A 23,139-nucleotide genomic window follows, 5' to 3' on the forward strand; every position below is an offset into this window, starting at 1 on the left:
AACCCCACATCCGATTGGTTGGCTGTCGGCCAAGAACCCGCCTCGCTCTGGAGCATTGTAGATTGACACGTTTGTCGCCCCGTAAGAAGAAAAGGAGGGAGCCGCTCTTTGATTGGCCGATTGCTTTACCGCTCGGAATTCTGACGTCGTTCCCGGAAGCTCGTTGCGTTGAGACGCCGGGTAGCGGCGCGTCCGCCGGGCAGGGTCGTGCGTTGGTTTTTTGCCACAGGTTGTGTTGGGTGTCAGGGGTGCTGGCCTCAGCGATTGCCTCCGTGTGAAGACGAGATCCCCAGTGACACTGGCGCCGAGTTTAAAGTGCTCAGCGGGCGCCAGCAGGGGCCCCGAACACCCACAGTGTGTAGACCTGAGCGAAAAAGTCATTTCCTAGCGAAACTCACGAAGTTACAATACACACACACACACACACACACACAGAGAGAGAGAGAGAGAGAGAGAGAGATAGTTTAAAAGAGAAGCAGGGTTGCGCTTTAGATTTTTCCAGAGGAGTTGGCACATAACGCTCCCCTTCCGATCCGTTTTTTCATCAGCCCGGAGTCCTTTATGATGTCATTACACACTCGGAATTCTTTCTCATCTTCGTCTTTTCCTTCCCTCCCACACCCCCGTTCCTTAAGACTCCTCCCCACCCTTTCCCCCCTTAAAGGTAAGCATTGAAAATGAAATCTTGGTAAAGCGCTCGCTTGGTGGTTTTTTTCAGCTTCACCTGAGTATCCTTCACAGAAGAGGGTTGTAAGGGAATTTTTGGTACCAGGTATTTCATAACTTATTGATAGAGATGTATGTTAATGTCTAGAATGTTTTGGGTGTGTCCCCGAACAGTAATATCAAGTCGCATACTTAGGCTAAGCTTTGCTGTAGTAGAAAGAAAAACTAAATTTCGAGATAGGATCCGTGTGAAGCCCAGACTTGCGTATTCAGTAAGTAGACCTCCACCTCCCCATCCTTCTGCCTCGTTGTCTTGACTGATGAAGTTACAGGCATGAGCCACCGTGCCTGGGTGTCTTATTAAACGCTTGGTGGCCTACTAAATTTGATTACTCTGTGTCAGCAATAGCAAGATCTGGTCGTTCAAAACTTACAAACCAGGTAATAATAATAACGAAAAACCCTGAAGGTGACCCAAATTGTGGTAAGTTGAAACTAATTTATAAAAGCAGTGATAACGCAGAAAAAAATATATTTGAAAGTCATATGGCCAGTTAAAAATTTTCATCTACTTGTAAGAGATTTTTGAGAGATACAGAGTATTTTATTTCAGCATTAACAGTATATTAATTTTCAAAGTAGACCCTGAAAATGGCTCAATGGGAGTTGTTAGTTGAAGGATTTAGAAAACAAATGCTGTATCTACAGAAATTAAGTTGTATCCATAGGTCTCCATTAGCCTCTGGAATTGGATAGTAAATAACAAATTCCTAAAAGGTACACTCTTCTTCCTCACCCGGATATGTTCTATGCATGGACATCTGGGGTTTATTGCGTGTGTGCGTGCGTGCGTGCGTGTGTGCGTGTGTGCGTGTGTGTGTGTGTGTGCGTGCGTGCGTGCGTGTGTGCGTGTGTGTGTGCGTGCGTGCGTGCGTGTGTGTGTGTGTGTGCGCGCGCGCGTGCGTGTGTGTGTGTGTGTGCGCGCGCGCGTGCGTGTGTGTGTGTGTGTGTGTGTGTTTTTTAATGTTCCAGAGTGTTCTACTGCTGAAGTGATAGACAACATTTGGTCAATGTTAATTGCATTATAGAAACAAGTTTTATTTTATCCTTTTCCAAATCCACCCATTCACACTTAGTAATTAGTAGAAGCTCACAGATCCATTGCCTCCTTTTATTCTTGAAGAAAATGTTGTTGTTACCAGTCATTTCCAGTTTACAGACAATTGGATTTTACTTAGCGGTAAAAATATGGAAGTATTTCTGGTTCATTTGAAGGCCATAGGTGTATGTCCGAATTAAGTGATGCTTGAAACAAGCAATAGGAATGGTCTCTGCATTTATACAGGATGTTTGAGGACATTGATTGGGAACAAGAAAACAATTCTGTACCTGCTGCTCTGTGATGTCTTTCTACGACATGGTTATGACAGCAGGGGAAGAAAACTCCAGACAGAAACTTATCCCTCGAGGGTCCAGTACAACTGAGGGTCACAGAGCCCAAGCATTCCATATCTTTTACCGTGTCCCTGTCCGCATCAGAGGCATATGGCAGGAAACTAAAGAAAGAAGCACAGAGCTATCCCAGTGGTGGACTCGAGACTTCATCTTATCTGGCACTTCACGGCCCTGGTGACTTCAGTGATGGCGTCGTGGTACCTTTCTGAGGCTGCCTTGAACTCCACCAGATGCTTCTCATAACTTTTGATGGCTGCTTGAAGCTGTGTCCTCTCCACTGCTCCCAAGATGGCATGAATGATTATATCTATGCCAAGGCCAAGCACAGCAACGCCAATGCTGCCAAGGAGAGAAGTCCCGATGCGAGCTAGCACAGTGACCAGCTTGTTCATTATGCCGCTTGTGACGTCGGAGCCCACGAGTTTAACAGCCACGGCACTGGCTGCGGATGTTGCCTCCCCCAGGATGACAGAAATGACCCTTTGCACAATGGCGATCTTCTCGGTCTCCCTTTCCTTGATGTCCTGGAGCCTCCTGTAAAGGGTTGGCTCCAGTCTGTCTTTCAGTGCTGTGTCCACCTTTTGTAGTTCCTCTTGGATTTTCATCACGGCTTGGATGATGATGTCACAGTTTTCTTTGATGGTCCCATCTCTTTTCATTTCAATGAAGGCCAGCCTACAGCCCAAGTGGGTGTTCAGAACCCCTGTCAGCTTGTTGGTGACCTGGAAGCTGTCAGACAAACAGTCCAGGAGCTGCTGGTGAAGGCGGTTCACTTCCTGCCGCCTCCTTGGGTTTTCTGGGTAGAGGAAGTCACTCTGAGCCATATTTCAGCTACAGTGTCTGAAAAATCAAAAGGAAATTGTCACAGAGTACCTGATGACTCTACTCAGGAGGCCTTCAAAGTAGCCACAGCTAAAGGCTTTCTCTGAGAACTCATCAGGGTTGATGTGTTTGTTTGAGACAGGATCTCATGTAGCCCACAGTAGGTCTGAATTCTGACCTTCCAGCCTAGCCTCCCATGAGCTGATTACAGGCCTGTGCCCCCCCCCTCCCCGCCTGGTGTATTCGGTGCTGGGGACCAAACCCAGAGCTTGATGAATTCAGCACAAGCATTCCACAAACTGAGTTAAGTCCTCACCGTCAGGGGTTAGCTCCGGACGACCATTACTTCTCCCTCCAGTCCCTAGCCACTGCTCTAAATGTGTCTACCAGGTATATTTCTCAGGTTAGTAGTATAAAGATCTCTGGTTTACAGCAACCCTGATATAAATCTAGTATGCATGTGTTTGATAATTTAGAATATTCCACACCAGGGTTGGCGAGATGGCTTCGTTGGCACCAGTGCTTGCTTTACAAACCTGAAAACCTGAGTTTGGTCCCTGGGACCCACATGATAGTGAGAGATCTGACTCTTGTAAGATGTCCTTTGAGTTACACACCTAAGGTGGCATTCACATGCTCACCCATCACTACCTCACCCCTCCCCAATAAATAGTTTTAAAATTTTAAAAAGGGGAATACAATGTTTTATATCTCTATGGGCATATTGCTTTTAAAGCAAAGACTACCCAAAAACAACACCCATGTGATACTAGAATCCTAAAAAAGTCCTGGATTAAAGGTCTCTTGGGAGGCAGAGGCAGGCAGATCTCTATGAGTTTGAGGCCAGCCTGGTCTACAGAGCAAGTTCCAGGACAGCCTCCAAAACGATACAGAGAAACCCTGTCTCAAAAAAACAAACAAAAAAACAAAACAACAACAACAAAAAAAGAGGCTAGATTGAGTATCCAGAAGAGGCTAACAGCATCTCACAAAAGCCTTGGGAAGTAGCAAAAGCACACTGGAAATAGTAGAGCTAACTGGGACAGGACTTCTTGAGAGGAAACAACCATACTTTTCTGCATTTATTTTACTGAAAAACTGAGCACAGAAAAAGAGAGAACTACTGTATGTGCACACTTTAAATCATCTTTCTGTGTGCCCGGCCAGCACTTTGACTTTCCTGTTAAACTCTGCAATGGTTAGTTTTATAATTATTTTTATTTTCAGGCGTGAGTGTTTTGCCTGCATATATGTATGTCTGTGCATCCTGTGTGTGCCTAGTGCCCTCTAAGGCCAGAAGAAGACACTGGTTCCCTTAGAACTTAGTTAGAGACAGTTATGAACCTCTGTGTGGGTGCTGGTAACTGAGCTGGGTCCTTTGGAAAGAGCATCCAGTGCTCTTAACCTCAGAGCCATCTCTCTAACACACACACACACACACACACACACACACACACACACACACACACACACTGTATATGAGGTTTACCAAACAATCATTTCTCTGCTGTCTGTGTTATAAGTCTGTCTTCCTGTTTCTGTTTTACAAGATAAGTAAATGACCTGACCAACCTGTATTCCCATCTTGTTTCTTCTTGCTTCCATCCTTTTCTGTTTAAAGAACAATTACCTTGTGTCCAGTGCTTCAGAACACACTTAAAAGAATGTGATGTTGTCTATCCTAACACTGAAACTGAAGCTGGTTAACATCTTTGAACTGCTTTTGTAGTTTGTGTTTGGCACAATTTACAAGAGCGCTTTTCTTTGACTCTGACACACAAAGAAGAAACAGTTGGTGATGCCCTGCTTTCTTGGCATTTCTAATCAGATTAGCAAGTGAAGACATTTATAACTACGATGTCAAATTGAAAAAAATGGTTATACAAGATTTGCGTTTGACTTGTGTGAAGTCGATTTTTAAACAAGTCACACCTTTTATTACTCTGTTTTAACATTGCCCCAGGTGGAGACAGCGGGTCACTCAGGGAGAGTCACACTCATGGGCCTTTGAATTGTCCCTTTACATGTGCATTTGATAGTTAAGGGGAGACTCGGCGCTGCATGGAGGACTGAGAGTTGTACTGTGTTGTGCTTCCGGTCTGGTTTTCAACTGTTTGCTTCCAAATCGCAATCTGATTGCTCTACTCGGCAGAACAGAAGCCCTGCAATCAGTCGAACGTCTTAAAGGTCACTGATGCCCACCGATGACACGCTGCTATGCCCAAGAGGCATTCTGGGCCATAGATTTGCTAACACTTAATTACATTTTTGACACTTTTATTACATTTTGAAATGCCTGTAGACTCCTCAGAGGTGAGTTGGACACAGTTCACACACATACACCTCTGTATGGCAGATTTGGACTTTCATAAAATCTTAGTTATCACATAGCCAGTGCTTCCTGCCAGTGAAAAAGTTATGTTTGGGGAGTCACTCTCCAGTTCTACAGCCTGATGTCACCCCAAGTAGTCAAGTTGTGAAGAGTCCTGCAGCAGCCTGCTGGGGACTTGCTAGCCAGCAGGTGGAGCTCGTGGCTCCTGGGAGTCCCATCTACTCCCAGCCTTTGCTGATGCAATTTTGCTTTGCTTGGTCTCCATTTGAGCTGTAGGGGGTAAGATTTTGTTTGATGTGAGTGTTTGGTGGTAAAAACAGGATTTTGAGTCCAAGAGTAGGTGTGCATAGCTAACTAAAATCATAGAATTTAAAAGGCAGGGGCAGGAGGATCAGGAGTTCAAGGGCAGACTCAATTACAGTGAGTTCAAGGCCAACCTGGGTTATCTGAGACTGTCTAAAAGGGGACAGGGTGGGGCAGAAATATGAAAGAGTTAATTTCATGATATGCAAGTGGTTTAGTTTTGCTGGAAAAGAACCACATTACAAGAGAAAGGGTTCTAACTGTCAGGGTTTTTATTAGTTTTAATATCTCTGGCTGGCATGGAACTCTTGATGTAAGCCAGGTTGGCTTTGAACTCGTAGAGATCCTCTTGTTTTTGCCTTCTATGTGGTAGGATTAAAGGCATGAGCCACCACTCCAGATTTATTGTGCTTTAAAATACCAATTTAAATTAAAATTTAAAGTTAGCATTCAAAGTAATGGTCTTCATTATGACATTTTATACATACATCTCATTATGCTTCACTCTTAGATATTTATTTGGGGAGTGAATAAATAGCCGTCTTCTGCCCTTGGAGGCACACGACACTGCCAGGCAGGATGCTCAGACCACCACCCAAGAGAGAGATCAAGGCCCCTCTTATAAAAGGGATCATGTCCGCACACTGAAGCCACACCCTAAGGCATGTACCTCAAGTCTGTTGGAGGAACAAGATGCCACTCCACTTATTCACCCCTCCCTCACTGTTCTGTCGCTTCTTGCTGACACATTTTCAAATAAAACTTTTTAGGGTACTTTATGAACAATGCCAGTACATTGTCTGCCAGGAGCTACAAGAATTTAAAGAGAGAAATTAAGATTAAGGGCACTGACTGTAGTAAACTTCACAGAGAAAGCCTCATATGATTTGTGTTTTGTTAGATGCCCAGATTATAATGCTGAGAAATTAAAAATAGTAACTGATAGAATATTTTACATATAAAACCATTATGCTAATCTATGAACTTTTATACAAAAAAGATATCTGCAATCTTTGTTATTTCTAAAAATTATCTATGGGCATAAGAATCTTTACAAAGTTATAGTAACAGTAAAATTGTAGTAATAATAAAATTCCTATTTTAGCTCATTTTCCTATACTTCTAATTTTATAAGCACTTTACTACATAAACTATTCCAAATCTTTATCGTAATTCATTAAATCTCAAATTATGTCACTTGTAATGTTTATATGGATAGTTTATTTTTCCTCCATCAGCTGTGTTATTTTCTTGTAATAAATAGGTAGAAAGGGCTGGAGAGATGGCTCAGAGGTTAGGAGCACTGACTGCTCTTCCAGAGGTCCTGAGTTCAATTCCCAGCAACCACATGGTGGCTCACAACCATCTGTAATGAGATCTGGTGCCCTCTTCTGGCATGTAGACAGAACACTGTATATGTAATAAATAAATCTTTAAAAAAATAGGTAGGAAAATGACATACTAGGAATTATTTTCACGCGGAAGTAAAAGTCAATCCTCTCCTTCCACCTCGTAGGTTCTGGGGTCAAACTCAGGCTGTCAGGCTTGGAAACACACACTTTTGCTTTTCATCTTATTGATCCTAATTTTTTATTGCCTTTGATACATATTCAAATTGCATTTCTGAAGCTTTTATGCTGACACCCAAAGTAAATTTTTATGCCATGATACTGATCTCTCCCCAAGGTGGTCTTTTTGAAATGGTATTGACTTGGAGGACATAGGATACATTTCAGAAAGAGTTCTCCCTTTAGGAATACATTTAGGACATTTAAGATGAAGTGATAAGACCCCTGGGTTTATTTGTCACTAAACTGGAAGAAATAGTAGGGCAGGGTCATAGAAAAAATAAGATGGGCCTTGTTCTGTCTTTCTACAGCTGGCTTGAAGGTTGAAGGATAGTACATGCAAACTCATTATGCCAGCGCAATCACCGCTGTGTAGATCTGGACTTTGTCCATAGTAATTATGTGTTACATCGTGCCCCCCCCTCTCTCTCTCTCTCTCTCTCTCTCCTCTCTCTCTCTCTCTCTCTCTCACACACACACACACACACACACACACACAGACAGACAGGAGGTAGGGCCAAGGCTCCAATGTTGTTACTAGTGTTTTCTCAGTATGCACTGCTGTCCCAGCTCCTCACTGTCCACTTGTGAGTGGAGACAACATAAAAATAAGGCCAGAGCCTTGCAGAAGGAAAGAGCAGCTGCTCTCTAGTCCTGAACCTCCCTTCAAATCAAAGCCCTGGTGTTCAATTTTTAAGTTCATTGTGATGCGATGATACTTTTCTGATACCAATTCCTCTGAGAAATACCTTGAACAAAATTCACTAGTGATTTCATGCAGAAAGCAGGCTATCAAGTTTACCCATTCCACTTACCAAAGGTTCCATTGTGCACTTGAGACATTTCTGAGAAAATGGTGCTCTTCCCCGTCAAAGGCTGTTCAGAGGCACATGGTGTATCTTAGTGCGGTTGACCTCGTGGAGGACAAGCAAGTGCTGTGCATTAGCTAAAGCAAGAGCTCACCTTCATTCTTTCAAATCCGGGTTGTGACTCTGATATCCGTGACATAGAAAGTACCTATCATCATCCACCCAAGCAACACACTTTCACACATGTGGATGACATCCCCAGCCGCCCTGAAACTAGTGTCTTCTTTGCTTCTCTCCCTCAGAGCCTCACTCTTCTTTCGGTAAAAGTCTGCCTTCCCTGGTGTCTTCAAGGATGTAATCGCCAATGCATGCCCTATGAGCCTCTCAAAACAAAGCTGGCCCTGTGTGTGGCTGCTCACAACTGGCATATTCCAGAGCCCTTCACCCTTGGCACTCAGGGTTATAATGCTCGTAGGACTTTCCGTGTCCCTTACCTTGTTGGCGTTCCTGAGTCTGTGAACCTCTGTTGTTTTGGAGTATTGTTGAAGGGCTTTTCCATGTGGTTTCATCTGGAAGCTTCTGGTGGAATGTGATGACTTCAGGCTTTGCTAGTCTCTGCTGGGTCCCTATGCCTGTCTGGTTTATAGCCACATCTGCCTGGCTTAGTTCCTAGAATCCTTCAGTTTCCTACAATACAATCTGCTGATGTCATAAGCAATGTAATTTGAGAGATTAATAAATTGGCAGAATTTGCTTGTCTATTTTCTGTTCTTTAGTGAGTTTTTCTTTTTATTAAACATTGCTACAAAACCAGTTCAGTAGAGATGATGACTCTTTGGTTGTAGCTCTGAGAGTCCATCTTATCAACTCTTCCTGATCTATTTTCTTTGACTTCTGCTGCATTTAAGCCTTTTTGTTTGTTGCTGGTGTCTTTGTTCAGATTCTCAGGACGTACAAAACCAGATACATCCAAAAATGTATACAGGAGCTTGTATTCTCCGGGCTAGGAGTTCTGCTCTTCGTCACTTGATATCTTCTTAACAGAGGTACACTGGTCCTGAAGATTCAGTGACTGGATGTCCCTTCCCTCCCTGTACTCCCTCCCTTGCAGTCCCCTTTGATCCCTCTTGAAATCATGGCTTCTGTTTCTTGGGCTGCAATTGCTACATGTACACACACACACACCTCTAAATATATAAATACAACCTGCTACTCCATTTAGTGTTGCTTGTATGTATATGATTTCAGTCCGTAACAATTGGTATTGGATAGTCAGGTGGCTCATTCCTGGGGAATAGTATTTCTTCTCATATCAGTTCTCAACATTCTTTTTTTATTTTACGTATATGTGTGTACATGCGAGCCTGTGTGTTCATGAGCACAGCGTGTGCAGGAGGCAGCAGAGGTCAGAAGAGGGCATTGGACCCCATGGGAGTGGAGTTACGGGCAGATATAAACTGCCATGTAGGTACTGCTAACTGAACCCAGATCCTTTGGAAGAGCACCTGATGCTCTTAAGCACTGAGCATCTCTCTAACCCAGTGTGCCTATTGACGTTGTATTTGTAGGCTAAAATTGAAGGTGGGCAGTACTTCCCACACTACTTCGGACCTCATGCCCAAGGAAAAGTGTTATTACTCAAGGGACTGGATTGAGAGGCCTTGATGATAGCATTAGAGTGTGATGAAAGAGAAGGGAGTCAGTGCCAAGGTAAGAAAGCACAGAACAAACTTAACCAGGAGACTTGAAAGGGAGAGGCCCCTCCCTCCCCAACACACAGCATGCTGGTGTTCCTTGTTGCCCAGTAAGGTCTCAGGCATTTAGACTCTGGACAGTATTCAGCTTGACCCTGCCCCCAGACTGCCCCTTCTGCCACATCTTGCTTTTTGGCATCTGTGCCCCATATTTCAAAGCCCCACTCACAGAAGGGATTGGCCCTTTAGGATAGGTAAGATAAGCATTCAGGTGTGGGGACCCTGCTGGTCTGTGGGGAGATTGTCTTGAGTGTGAAGACACAGGCAGTAGTTGCCATCACAGCTATGGCAGTCTCTGTGTCCAAGCCTGTGATGTCTGGTCTGCTGTTTCCATTGTCCTAGTGGGACTTCAGGAAGGTGCAAGAAGTAAAAAGGGAGGAAATGAGGAAGGTAAGAGTGTAGGGATGGGTGAGCAGATGTTTGTGTAGGTAAACATGGAGTATGATGATCCTAGAGGAGCCAGTGGCTGGATAAAGTGTAGATCCAGATATATATATATATATATATATATATATATATATATATAGAGAGAGAGAGAGAGAGAGAGAGAGTATGATGGTCCTAGAGGAGCCAGTGGCTGCATGAAGTGTAGATCCAGATATATATATATATATATATATATATATATATATATATATATAGAGAGAGAGAGAGAGAGTATGATGGTCCTAGAGGAGCCAGTGGCTGCATGAAGTGTAGATCCAGATATATATATATATAGAGAGAGAGAGAGAGTATGATGGTCCTACAGGAGCCAGTGGCTGCATGAAGTGTAGATCCGAGACAGCCACATAAGCATCGTTATCATCATTAGCACCACCATGCCTATGCCCATGTGGGTACCACCATCTTGTTTACCTACATGGTTGCCCCTGGCTGGTAGTGGTTGGGCAGCTCCACATTACCAATGATGCATGAGTCCCCATCAGGACTGCAAATTCGTGCATCTTGCAGGCTTGTTATGGTTTGACTCAGCAACTGTAGATCAGTCACGTTCTGCCTTAAGTGCAGGACTTGTCTGGGAGTTACCTCCTGGTCTAATCAAAGGACTTGTGTAGTACCCACTGGTCTCTGTGTTGCATTGTCCTTGTCCTGCATGGCAGGGGAGGGGATCTAGGCACACTATCCGGCACACCCACAAGGCACTGTAAGCCAGACAGGAATGAAGAGGAAAGAGGTGGCATAGACTGATAGTCTCTGGACTGTTGGGGCTCCTGTGGGGTTCTGCCCTCCAGCTCCAAGTGAATTTGTATTTGGGACACTACATGATAGTTGATTGTGTATGTTACCAAAGAGTGTGGTGGGACTGTTTTGTGGCTTCTTAGTCTCAGAGATAAAATAATTTAAAAAAGGAAGCCAGAAGAAAAGTTGAGAACAATTTAATTAGAGAGAGAGAGAGAGAGAGAGAGAGAGAGAGAGAGAGAGAGAGAGAGAGGAGAGAGGACAAGTTGTAAATCTTGACAGCTTCCAGGAGAAGGGATGTTGTGTTGAATGCTGTCAACTTGGCAGAATCTAGGATCACCAGAGATACAAAGGAGGGAAGACCCACTGTGAGTGGCACCATGCCCTAGATCCTGGACTGTGTAAGAGTGGAGAGAGTGAACTGAGTACAAGCTTGTGCTCTGCTTGTCTGGAGCTCCTGCTTCTGTGACATCTCCACACTGACAGCCTGTCCACAGAGCTAAGACAAGTCCTCTGTCCCAGAAATTGCACCACATCAACAGGAAGGAGCTAAGATAGGGAAGATGGGTAGGAAGAAGAGAGAGAATCCCGCTTTTGAGTTAGAAATAAGTTTGTGAGCATTTGTATTGGGAGGGGGAGTGGAGGGAGAGGGAGGGAGGGAGGGTGGGAGGGAGGGAGGGAGGGAGGGAGGGACTGGAGTGTCAAGGCAAGCAGGACTAGGGTTTGTTGTCAGTATTCAGAACAAGGGAAGAGAAAGTAGGAAAAGAAAAGTTACACATTCTGAGGTACAACTCAGGTTTGATAATAAAGGTCTGCAAACCTTATAGTAGCATATATTATCAATAAATACCAAATATTCCTTTCACAACTTTCTCATTTTAAAAGGTGATTTTTATTTTCACCGTTATTTTCATTGTTGGTAGTGTGGAGGCATGCACTCGCTATAGGTGCACATGGGAGACCTCTCAGGGGTCCCTTCTCTCCTTCCACCAGAGACCCGGGATCAAACTGAGGTCACCAGTGATCAATAAACTCAACTGGATCAACTCCTTAAGGAAAGGACAATAGTACGTCTTTATAATTTATATTATTTTTTCATTATATTTTATTACATTTTTTAGAAAAAAAGCTTGCTTCACGTGTCAATCCCAGCTCCCTCCCCTCCTCCTGCACCCCTCCACCATCCGCCCCCCCCCCAGCTTCTCACTCTATCCCCACTCCCTTCTACACAGGGGATCTCCAGAGCCCATTGTTTTGTTCAGGGCAGGGTCCTGGCCCTCCCCCAAGAGTCCAGGCTGACAGAGCATCCCTCTCTGTGTTATGGACACACAAAGTCCATTGTATGCCAGGGATAAACACTGATCCACTGCCTAGGGCCCCATAGGTGGTCCAGGCCTCCTCACTGACACTCACATTCAGGGGGCCTGGATCATTCCCATTCTGTCAGTCTGGGGTCCAAGAGGTCCCTCTTGTTCAGGTCAGCTGTTTCTGCTGGTTTCACCAGCCCATTCTTTACCCATTTGCTCATCACTCCTCCCTCTCTGTCACTGGGTTCCAGGGGTTCAGTTCAGTGTTTAGCTGTGGGTGTTAGCCTCTGCTTCCATCAGTCACTGAATGAAGGTTCTAGGATGGCATATAAAGTAATTGTCAAACTCATTATCAGGGATGGGCATTTAAGATACTCTCTCCACTATTGCTTAGTTTGCCAGTTGTTGTCATCCTTGTAGATCACTAGAGATCTCACTGGTGCCAGATCTCTCTTCAAACGTATAATGACTCCCTCTATTATTCTCATCCTGTTCTCCCCTATTCTTCCCCCAACTCAATCTTCTTGCTCCCCCATTACCTCCTCTTTCTTCCTCTTCTCCCTCTCTCTTTTTCCCCCCCGCTCCTGCTCCTGTCCCCCACCCTGCTCCCAATCTGCTCAGGAGATCATGGCTCATTCTTCATCTCTGGGGTACCATGCATATCTCTCTTAGGTTCTTTCCTGTTCCCCATGTCAGTGGAGCTGTAGGCTGGCACTCCCCTGATCCATTTCCAAAATCCGTATTTGTCTTTTTGTGACTGGGTTACTTCAGTCAGGATGGTTTCTTCTAGTGCTGTCCATTTGCCTGCAAATTTCAAGATTCCATTGTTTTTTTTTCTGCTGAGTAGTACTCCATTGTGTAAATGTACCACATTTTCTCTATCCACTCTTCAGTTGAGGGGCATCTATGTTGGTTCCAAGTTCTGGCTATTACAAATAATGCTACTATGAACATAGTGGAACAGATGTTCTTGTTGTATGAATTTGCATCTTTTGGATATATGCCTAAGAGTGGAATTGGTGGGTCTTATGGTAGACTTAGTCCCATTTTTCTGAGGAATCTCCATACTGATTTCCAAAGTGGGTGTATGAGTTGGCACTCCCACCAGCAGTGGAGGAGTGTTCCCCTTTCTCCAAATCCTCTCCAGCATAAATTGTCATTAGTGTTTTTGATTTTAGTCATTCTGAGAGGAGTAAGATGGTAACTCAGAGTTGTTGTAATTTGCATTTCCCTGATGGCTAAGGATGTTGAGCACTTTCTCAAGTGTCTCTCAGTCATTTTAGACTCCTCTATTGAGAATTCTCTATTTAATTCTGTACCTCAAGTTTTAATTGAATCCTTTGGTGTTTTGGAGACTTGCTTCTTGAGTTCTTTGTAAATTTTGGAGATCAGCCCTCTGTCAGATATGGGGTTAGTGACATCTTTTCCCATTCTGTGGGCTGCCTTTTTTGTCTTGTTGACTGTGTCCTTTGCCTTACAGAAGCTTCTTAGTTTCAGGAGGTCCCATTTGTTAATTGTGGATGTCAGTGCCTGTGCCACTGGTGTTATGTTCAGGAAGCAGTCTCCTGTATCAATTAGTTCAAGGGTAACTCCCACTTTCTCTTCTAAATGTTTCAGTGTGGCTGGATTTATGTTGAGGTCTTTGATTCATTTGGACATAAGTTTTGTGCATGGCAATAGACATAGATCTATCTGCAGTCTTCTGCATGCCAGCATCCAGTTATGCCATCACCATTTGTTGAAGATGTTTTCTTTTTTCCATTGTATAATTTTAGCTTCTTTGTAAAAAATCAATTGTTCATAGGTGTGTGGGTTAAAATAGGGTTTTCAATTCGATTCCATTAGTCTACCTGTCTAATTTTGTGCCAACACCAGACTGTTTTCAGGACAATAGCTCGATAATAGGGCTTGAAGTCAGGGATGGTGATGCCTCTGGAAGTTCCTTTATTGTACAGGGTTGTTTTGGCTATCCTGGGTCTTTTGTTTTTCCATATAAGGTTGATTATTGTTCTTTCAAGGTCTGTGAATAATTGTGCCAGTATTTTGATGGGGATTGCATTGAATCTGTAGATTGATTTTGGCAAGATTGTCATTTTTATTATGTTGATCCTACCAATCAAAGAGCGTGGGAGATCTTTCCATTTTCTGGTATCTTTAATTTCTTTCTTTAGAGACTCAAAGTTCTTGCTATATAGGTCTTTCACTTGTTTGGTTAGCATTATCCCCAGATATTTAATGCTGTTTGTGGCTATTGTAAAGAGTGATGTTTCTCTGATTTCTTTCTCAGCCATTTATCATCTATGTATAATAAGGCTACTGACATTTTTGAGTTAACCTTGTATCCTGCCACTTTGCTGAAGGTGTTTATCAGCTGTAGGAGTTCCCTTGCAGAGTTTTTCCAGTCACTTTGTAAGCTATCATATCATCTGCAAATAGTGAAAGTTTGACTTCTTTCTTTCCAATTTGTATCCTCTTGATCTCTTTTTGTTGTCTTATTGCTCTTGCTAGAACTTCAAGTACAATATTGAAGAGATATGGAGAGAGTGGACAGCCTTGTCTTGTTCCTGATTTTAGAGAGATTGCGTTGAGATTCTCTCCATTTAGTTTGATGTTAGCTGTTGGTTTATTGCATTTTGCTTTTATTATGTTCAGGTATGTTCCTGTTATCCCTGATCTCTCTAAGACCTTTATCGTGAAGGAGTGTTGGATTTTGTCAAAGGCTTTTTCAGCATCTAGTGAGGTGATCATGTGGTTTTTCCTTTGTAGTTTGTTTATATGGTGGATTTTGATAGATTTTCGTATGTTGAACCATCCCTGCATCCCTGGGATGAAGCCTATGTGATCACGGTGGATGATTTTTCTGATGTGTTCTTGGATTCGATTTGTTAGTATTTTATTGAGTATTTTTGTATCAATGTTCATGAGGGAAATTGGTCTGTAGTTCTCTTTCTTAATTGTGTTTTTGTGTGGCTTAGGTACCAAGGTAATTGTAGCCTCATAAAGAGTCCTGCTTCTATTGGGTGGAACACTTTGAGGAGTATTGGTATTAGCTCTTCTTTGAATTTCTGGTAGAATTCTGCACTGAAGCCATCTGGGCCTGGGCTTTTTTTGGTTGGGAGATTTTTGATGATTGCTTCTATTTCATTAGAAGTTACAGGTTTGTTTAGATTGCTTATCTGTTTTTGATTTAGTTTTGCCAAGTGATATCTATCAAGAAAATTGTCCGTTTCCTTTAAATTTTTGAATTTTGTGGAGTACAGATTTTCAAAGTATGCCCTGATGATTCTCTTGATTTCTTCAGTGTCTATTTATTATGTCCCCCTTTTCATTTCTGATTTTGTTAATTAGCATGCTCTCTCTCTGCCTTTTGGTTAGTTTTGATAAAGGTTTGTCTATCTTATTGATTTTCTCAAAGAACCAAGTTTTGTTTCATTGATTCTTTGCAATGTTTTCCTTGTTTCTACTTTATTGATTTCAGCCCTCAATTTGATTATTTCCTTGTGTCTATTCCTCTTGGATGAGTTTGCTTCTTTTTGTTCTAGAGCTTTCAGTTGTGCTATTAATTCTCTAGTGTGACTTTTCTCCAGTTGCTTCATGTGGGCACTTAGTGCTATGAACTTTCCTCTCAGTGCTGCTTTCTGAATGTCTCATAAGTTGTGGTATGTTGTGTCTTCATTTTCACTGACTTCCAAGAAATCTTTAATTTCTTTTTTTTATTTCTTCCTTGACCCAGGGATGGTGCAATTGTGTATTATTCAATTTCCATGAGTTTGTAGGGTTTCTGCATTTTGTGTTGTTGTTGAATTCTAATTTTAACGCATGGTGGTCTGATAGGATACAGGGGGTTATTCCAATTTTTTTTTGTATCTGTGGAAGTTTGCTATGTTTCTGATTATGTGGTCAATTTTAGAGAAGCTTCCATGTGGCGCTGAGAAGAAGGTATATTCTTTTGTGTTTGGATGGAATGTTCCACAGATGTCTGTTAAACCCAGTTGGGTCATAACTTCAGTTAGTTCTCTTGTTTCTTTGCAAAGTTTTTGTCTGGAGATCCTGTCTAGTGGAGAGAGCAGAGTGCTGAAGTCTCCTACTACTAGTGTGTAAGATTTTATGTACAATTTGAGCTTTAGCAATGTTTCTTTCACGAATGTGGATGCCTTTGCATTTGGGGCATAGATGTTCAGAATTGAGACTTCGTCTTTTTAAAAATATTTTATTTATTTATCATGTATCCAATTGTCTGCCTGCATGCCAGCAGAGGGCATCAGAGCTCATTCAAGGTGGTTGTGAGCCACCATGTGGTTGCTGGGAATTGAACTCAGGACCTCTGGAAGAGCAGTCAGTGCTCTTAAACGCTGAGCCACCTCTCCAGCCCTGAGACTTCAGTTTAATGGACTTTTCCTGTGATGAATATGAAATGTCCTTCTTCATCTCTTTTGATTGATTTTAATTTGAAATCTAATTTGTTAGATACTAGGATTGCTACACCAGCTTGTCTCTTGGGTTCATTTGATTGGAAAAAATTTTCCCAGCCCTTTATTCTGAGGTAACATCTGTCTTTGACATTGAGATGTGTTTCTTGTATGCAGCAGAAGGATGGGTTCTGTCTTCGTATCCATTGTTAGTCTATGTCTTTTTATAGGCAAATTGAGACCCTTGACATTGAGAGATATTAATGACCATTGATTATTGATTCTTGTTTTTTTATTGATTGGTGGTGGTGTTATTGTGTGTAGGTTTTCCTCCCTTTTTCTTTTGTGTTTGGTAAGGTGGGATTATCTATTGCCTATGTCTTTATGAGTGTAGTTATCTTCATTGGGTTAAAGTTTTCCTTTCAGTACTTTGTGTAGTGCTGGATTCATGGATATGTATTGTTTAAATCTGACTTTGTCATGGAATATCTTGTTTTCTCTATCTATGGTAATTGAAAGCTTTGCTGGGTACAGTAGTCTGGGCTGGCATCCTTGTTCCCTTAGTGTTTGTTGGACATCTGCCCAGGATCTTCTGGCTTTCATAGTTTCCATTGAGAAGTGGGGTATAATTCAGATAGGTCTGCCTTTATATGTTACTTGGCCTTTTTCTTTAGCTGCTCTTAATATTTTTCTTTATTATGTATGTTTGATATTTTGATTATTATGTGGTGAGGGAACTTCTTTTTTTGGACTAGCCTATTTGGTGTTCTGTATGCAAGATTCTTGTATTTTCATAGGCATATCCTTCTTTAGGTTAGGGAAGTTTTCTTCTATGATTTTGTTGAATATGTTTTCTGTACCTTTGAGCTGTATTTCTTCACTTTCTTGTATACCTTATTCCCAGATTTGGCTTCTTCATGGTATCCCATATTTCCTGGATATTTTGTGTTAGGGATTTGTTGGACTCGAGATTTTCTTTGGTTGGTGACTGTATGTCCTCTAATGCATCTTCAACACCTGAGATTCTCTCTTCCATTTCTTGTATTCTATTGGTGATACTTACATCTGTAGTTCCTGATTGTTTACCTAGCTCTTCTATTTCCAGCATCTCCTCATTTTGTGTTTTCCTTATTGTTTCTATTTCAGCTTTCAAGCCTTCAATTGTTGAGTTATTTCCTTCATTTGTTTGGTTGTTTTTTTCTTGGCTGTCTTTATATTCTTTAAGAGATTTGTTTATTTCTTGAATTTTTGGTTCTTATTTTCCTCCATTTCATGTATTTTTGTTTGTTTTTTCTTCTATTTCTTTAAGGGATTATCTCATTTCCTCTTTGAGGGTCTCTATCACCTTCATAAAATCATTTGTAAGGTCTGTTTCTTCTGCTTCATCTATGTTGTGCTTTTCATGTCTTGCTGGTGTGGAGTCATATTGGTCTTTCTATTGCTGAGTGTGTTCTTACACTGTCGTCTTCCCATCCTTTCTTCCAGTGGGTGCAGGTGGGGTCTCTCTGTCTCCACTGGTCTCCCTGAAGCTAGGTGCATGGGTATGGGGAGAGTGGGGATGGGGCCTGGAAGGGCTCACTTCCTTCCTCTCTGAAGCCAGGAGGTCTTTCCTGTGTGGGCGGGTCCTCTCGATGCCAGGAGCAGGTGATGAGTGGGGAAGGGGTCCCCAGGAGGACCCAAGCTCACCTAAAGCTGGGCATGCCAAGGGTGGGGTCTGGAAGGACTCACATCCTAATTGTATGGGCGGGTCTACTTGATGCCAGGAACGGCATAGAGATTGAGGGAGTGGGTGATGGGCAGGGAAGGGGTCCCCAGGAGGACCCAAGCTCAAGTGAAGATGGGTGTTCCATATAATTTATATTCTTATGGGCAGTTTAGAATGTCATGTAGCTCAGGGCCAGAGGTAGAGCTCAGATTTCATTCTTTGCCCCAAAGTCATATAGCAAAACAGAAAGAATAATTCAAGATAGGTTAAAAATCAGATTTACAAACTACCATACCAGGAAGAAATTACTGCCTCTGCTGGAATTAAAGGCATGCACCACTATGTCCAACTTGAAATAGTTTTCTCTTAATTGTTGTTACAAAGCCCTGCTACCCCACCCTCCTCCTTTCATAGAATAGTTTGAATCTTAAGATGCAATTGTATGCTTCCTCCCTCTTCTGTAGTATTTCCAATTCTAAAAAAGACAAATGTGATATTCCCCTCTTTGTAAAATTAGTGTGTTACCAGGGAAACTATAAATGGGATCCAAAGCTGATTATGAGAGGGAGGGTTCATTTTCCATGGCCTCCAAGCCTGCTGATGCCCAGTTAGCTACCCAACATGTACATGGTACAAACTCAGCAAGACTTTCCTATTCTACCCTCTTAATTATTCCTGTTACTATTTCTACTAAAGCCCAGAATCATGTCTGCTTCAGTTTTGGATAGCTTTTTCATCCTTGTAAAGACTTTGTATTTAAAGCATCTTTTTAAGTCTCTTCTTGGTGGCCAACTCTAATTTTAGTTTTTATTTGAATTCTGCTTTGCCTAACAGGGCTGCAATTTCTTGGCTGGAGAAATGTCTTCCCAGTCAGAAAAAGACAAAGAGAGACTGATGCAAGCTGCCAAAGTATTCTTCTTCCACATCCAAGATCTGGCATCCTTCATAAATAAGTTTGTTGAGCTGTTTAACCTCACAATGAAGACTCAGATCCTTCCGATGGATCTGAAAGAAGACAGCTGCATTAAAGATTTCTTTGAACAAATGATCAAGAATTTTAAAGAGATGCAGGTGATGGCTGATGCAAAGCACAAACAAATGCAAAAGGAGCCTTTGTGCTCCAAGGTGGTGACCACTCTGACCTCTGCCGTGGAGAAGTGTGCCACCATGGGTCCACAGAACACAGCTAAAGACATGCTCAAAAATATCCAGAACCCAGCTGTTGCCTCTGTGATGAACAGTAGTCACATCCTTGGGAGTCTGGAAAGTTCTCTTTCACTTCTGATGCAGTTCCCCATCATGGGTCTTCGGTTAAGTGACTTCCATAGAGAAGAGACCAAAGAGCAGCCAGGTGCCACCACATCCGAGAAAAGCGTGAGTCCAGAACGTCCCAAAATCACTCCAGAGGATGCCTTGAAGAAGCTGCAAGATGCCCTAAGAACTGAGAATGCTAACAAGCCGGTAGAAGTAGCTGCAGATGAGTTGGAACAGTTTGTCAAGGCTATGGAGCCAACCTTACAGGTTCTTCAGAAAGCCATAAAGGCCATGGAAGGGGATATCTCCGCATTTAAGGAAGCTGGGGCCAAGTAGAGGTGCGATGGAAGATGTGTTCCTTCCTATCTGAAATCAACTGGAATTTTCCAATATTTTGTGGTACTTTGTGCATTCCATTAATGCTTATGTGAGGTATGTTAGAACTTAAATGCAGGGAGTCATCACTCGACAAACCACTTACCTGTAGCTCTGCCTTGTTACAATAAAAAGGGACAACCAAAGAAAGCCTGCTTGAATACAGTGACTAAGTAGAACGTCCTGCTGTAAGGACCAAGGCAGTATTACACTTGGGATTAGTCTAAATCTGTTGTTGCTCTTAACCCATAATTAAAGCAACTGATCTTTCCTTTTCACAAGTCTGTCTCCAGTTACAATACTCCAGGTAAGTGTTGGCATTATCATATGATAATCTATTCATTTCCATACTGTAATCTGTTCATTATCATATAATAATTAGGAGATATGACTGTTCACTCCTAGGAAATATACAACCCATGCTTTGTCATTCATACTGATATAGAATATTGAAGTCTGGTGATCACCTTGCTGGGATTTTCAGGTTTCTGAATCCCAGAAAAAAATCTGGACAGAGAAATCTGTACTATAGCAAAAACAGACATTCATTAAGAAAGGGTATGCTTTCTGGAGAGGAAGGAGGCTAGAGCTGGGACGGACATTAACTGCTCAGTAGTGTTGTGCTGGGAAGGTTGTGACCCTTGATGCTTAGTACTAGTCAATTGCATAGTTCAAGCTTCCTCACATGGCTTTTTTTTTACATATGCATTGGTGTTTGGTCTGCATGTTGCATGTCTGTGTAAGGGAGTGGGATTTACTGTATCTTGAGTTGTGAACTTCCATGTGGTTGCTGGGATTGAACCTGGGTCCTCTTGAAGTGGCCCCAATTTTACACACATTTTTGTATGGGCTTTTCTGCCAATGCTGTCCTATCTATAACATGTCTACATGAGTCAAAGTCTTCCCTCAGGCCAAATGTTTGGTTCAGGTTTTCCTTGGACCTCTCTCAGCCCTCTCCGGCCTCAGTACAATTTCTATAATGTGTAGTGTCTTAATTAGCACTAAATATTCCTTATATGATTTACTTAAGACTAAGTAAAATAACAAGTGGCAGTAATGTAATTTTCTTGTCTACATGAATAGGACCAGAGTACATAGTTTGTTCTCACCTATTTCCTTTAAGGTCCTAAGATAAGGGGATACTAGTAGTTAAAAAAAAAAAAGGTAGTTTTGTCAGGGTAGACAGAGAAGGACACACAGCTCCATTCACTCACTCATAGCAGACCAAAGGGTTCCTCTAGTATTTTAGGGGACATCATGTTGGATGAAACTAGTATTTGTGGCTTCAATGCAGAAAACAATTTTAGGACTAGCCAGTATAACAGAGTGGGGCTTGATAAAGATCGATGGTTAAGACAAAAAGGTTCCCAGAAGGAAAGCCACACCCCAGAGCATGGATGCAAGATTCTCCAAGAAGAGTCCAAGTTTATTAAAAGAGCATTTTCAATACAAACTTAAACGTGGTGGGGTGAGGGGAGACAAGCGTGGGTGTGAAAGTGGCTCTTCAGCCTGAGGGCTGAAAGGAAGCAGACACAGAGTCCCGCCTGAGACGGAAGCTTTGTAACTGACAGCTGCCGGAGGAGGGAAATCAGTTTCTCCAGTGGGCTGATGCTGGGTACATCAACCACACCCCAGGGCAGGCCCTAAGCCCAGGGGGGTTGACCAACACAGAACAAACTGTGTTCTTTTGGGTGCTTTTTGTTTTGTTTTTACTTTTGTCTTATTGGTGTTTTGTTTGTTTGTTTTGATTTTCCTGCCTTTGATAATTTTGAGAGAGGGAGAGAGAGAACACATGAAATTAGGTGGGTAGGATCTGGGAAGGGTTTGGGGGAGTAGAAAAACATGATCGAAATATTTGAAAATGTTTAAATAAAGAAGCACATTATAAGAAGAGTCATGCTTCATTCTTTGCAATACTTACATGCAGGACTTTGGGGGGCAGACATTTCCAAGGAAGCGAAATGAGGTGACAGGTGATTCCTGAGGGCACATGACCTGACTCGCTGTAGCTGTAGACCTCAGAGAGGCAGGGAGATGCCGGGACTTTACTGTAGACAAAGTTAACAGTCTCATTTGACATTCGCAGAAGATGTCCCGGAAAGGAAGGCCTGCCTTGCAATCTTTAATCCCTGTTTTTCAACTTCTCACTTGCCAATGGTTTTTTACACCTTGAGGTTCCAGAAGGTCAGTAAAATGACTGTTAAATTTTCCAAATCAAGATTAGATAGAGCCGGGGATGTCTCAGTTAGGAAATTGCTTCTCTTGTGTGCACCAAGCCCTTGGTTCAGTCCCCAATCCTGAGTAACACTGAGTGTGGTGGCACACACCTGTGAGGCTAGTGCACACAAGGTGACGACAGGAGGGTCATCCTAGCCTGAGATGTGTAAACCTTGTTTCAAAAAACAACACAACAAAAAAATTTAAAAACAAAATGAGTTAATCAGAAAAACAGTCAGCTGGAATTAGATCACTGGACAACTGAACCCCCAAAACAAATTATCCAGAAATTTTATTTCACTGTTCTTAAAAAGTATTTATTTATTATTATGTTATGGGTGTTAATCCTACATATATTTTATGTGCACATGTATGTAGGATTCCTCAAATGCCAAAGGAGGGCATTGAATTCCCTGCAACTGGAGTTTCATACTGTTGTGACCATGTGGATGCTGGGAATTGAACCTGGGTCCTATGCAAGAGCAGCCAGGAGTCTTGACTGCTGAGCCATCTCTCCAGCCCCTCTCCTGTTTTTTCAAGTAAAAGAGTACACATAGAACTTCAGATGGGCATATTAAAGAAAGCACGGCTCTATGGCGTAGAAATAAAATATTAAATGAATTCAGGATATTTTATATACACACACACAGAATGCTTAGTTCTTTTAATGAAATCACAATGAGAGATAGTCACTATGTGTCTTGTCTAGTAGTTTATTTAAACAGTCCATATCAATTTATTTTTGAGCATTAGTTTTACCTATAGAAGATATCCCAGACTAACAGGAAGAGAAATGAGATATTACAGTGAAATATCTAAACGAGTCTATAGTTCCATGAGTGTGTGTGTGTGTGTGTGTGTATGAGAGACTACATGTGTGTATGTGCCTGTGTTTGCACACGTGTACGTGGGTGTGTGATGTACGTGTGGGGGTCAGAGGACAGCTTTCAGGAGGCTCCTTCTACCATGTAGATTCTGGGG

General features: G+C 42.3%; 2 protein-coding genes across 7 annotated transcripts; one reads left to right on the plus strand and one right to left on the minus strand.

Annotated features, from left to right (window-relative positions):
• Positions 1-44: 44 nt before the first annotated feature.
• CUNH12orf60 (chromosome unknown C12orf60 homolog) lies at positions 45-21,829 on the plus strand. 4 transcript variants are annotated; one of them, XM_040743438.1, is made up of 3 exons: positions 45-664; positions 11,815-11,958; positions 19,147-21,829. In XM_040743438.1, the coding sequence occupies exon 3, from the start codon at positions 19,171-19,173 to the stop codon at positions 19,900-19,902; it is 732 nt and encodes a 243-aa protein (XP_040599372.1). In that variant the 5' UTR covers positions 45-664; positions 11,815-11,958; positions 19,147-19,170; the 3' UTR covers positions 19,903-21,829. The 4 variants fall into 4 exon arrangements, with proteins under 4 accessions (XP_040599372.1, XP_040599374.1, XP_040599371.1 ...); XM_040743440.1 differs by having other exon boundaries at positions 11,885-11,958; XM_040743439.1 differs by lacking the exon at positions 45-664 and adding an exon at positions 9,647-9,665.
• Positions 1,744-8,592, minus strand: Smco3 (single-pass membrane protein with coiled-coil domains 3). 3 transcript variants are annotated; one of them, XM_040743442.1, is made up of 3 exons: positions 8,450-8,592; positions 7,962-8,138; positions 1,744-2,961 (listed from the first exon to the last, which is right to left on the minus strand). In XM_040743442.1, the coding sequence occupies exon 3, from the start codon at positions 2,943-2,945 to the stop codon at positions 2,268-2,270; it is 678 nt and encodes a 225-aa protein (XP_040599376.1). In that variant the 5' UTR covers positions 2,946-2,961; positions 7,962-8,138; positions 8,450-8,592; the 3' UTR covers positions 1,744-2,267. The 3 variants fall into 3 exon arrangements, with proteins under 3 accessions (XP_040599376.1, XP_005072951.1, XP_021084518.1); XM_005072894.4 differs by lacking the exon at positions 7,962-8,138 and having other exon boundaries at positions 8,450-8,589; XM_021228859.2 differs by lacking the exon at positions 8,450-8,592 and having other exon boundaries at positions 7,962-8,440.
• Positions 21,830-23,139: the final 1,310 nt, after the last annotated feature.

This window comes from Mesocricetus auratus, unplaced genomic scaffold, assembly GCF_017639785.1.
Source record: "Mesocricetus auratus isolate SY011 unplaced genomic scaffold, BCM_Maur_2.0 Super-Scaffold_100001, whole genome shotgun sequence".
In the NCBI taxonomy this organism is placed as follows: domain Eukaryota; kingdom Metazoa; phylum Chordata; class Mammalia; order Rodentia; family Cricetidae; genus Mesocricetus; species Mesocricetus auratus.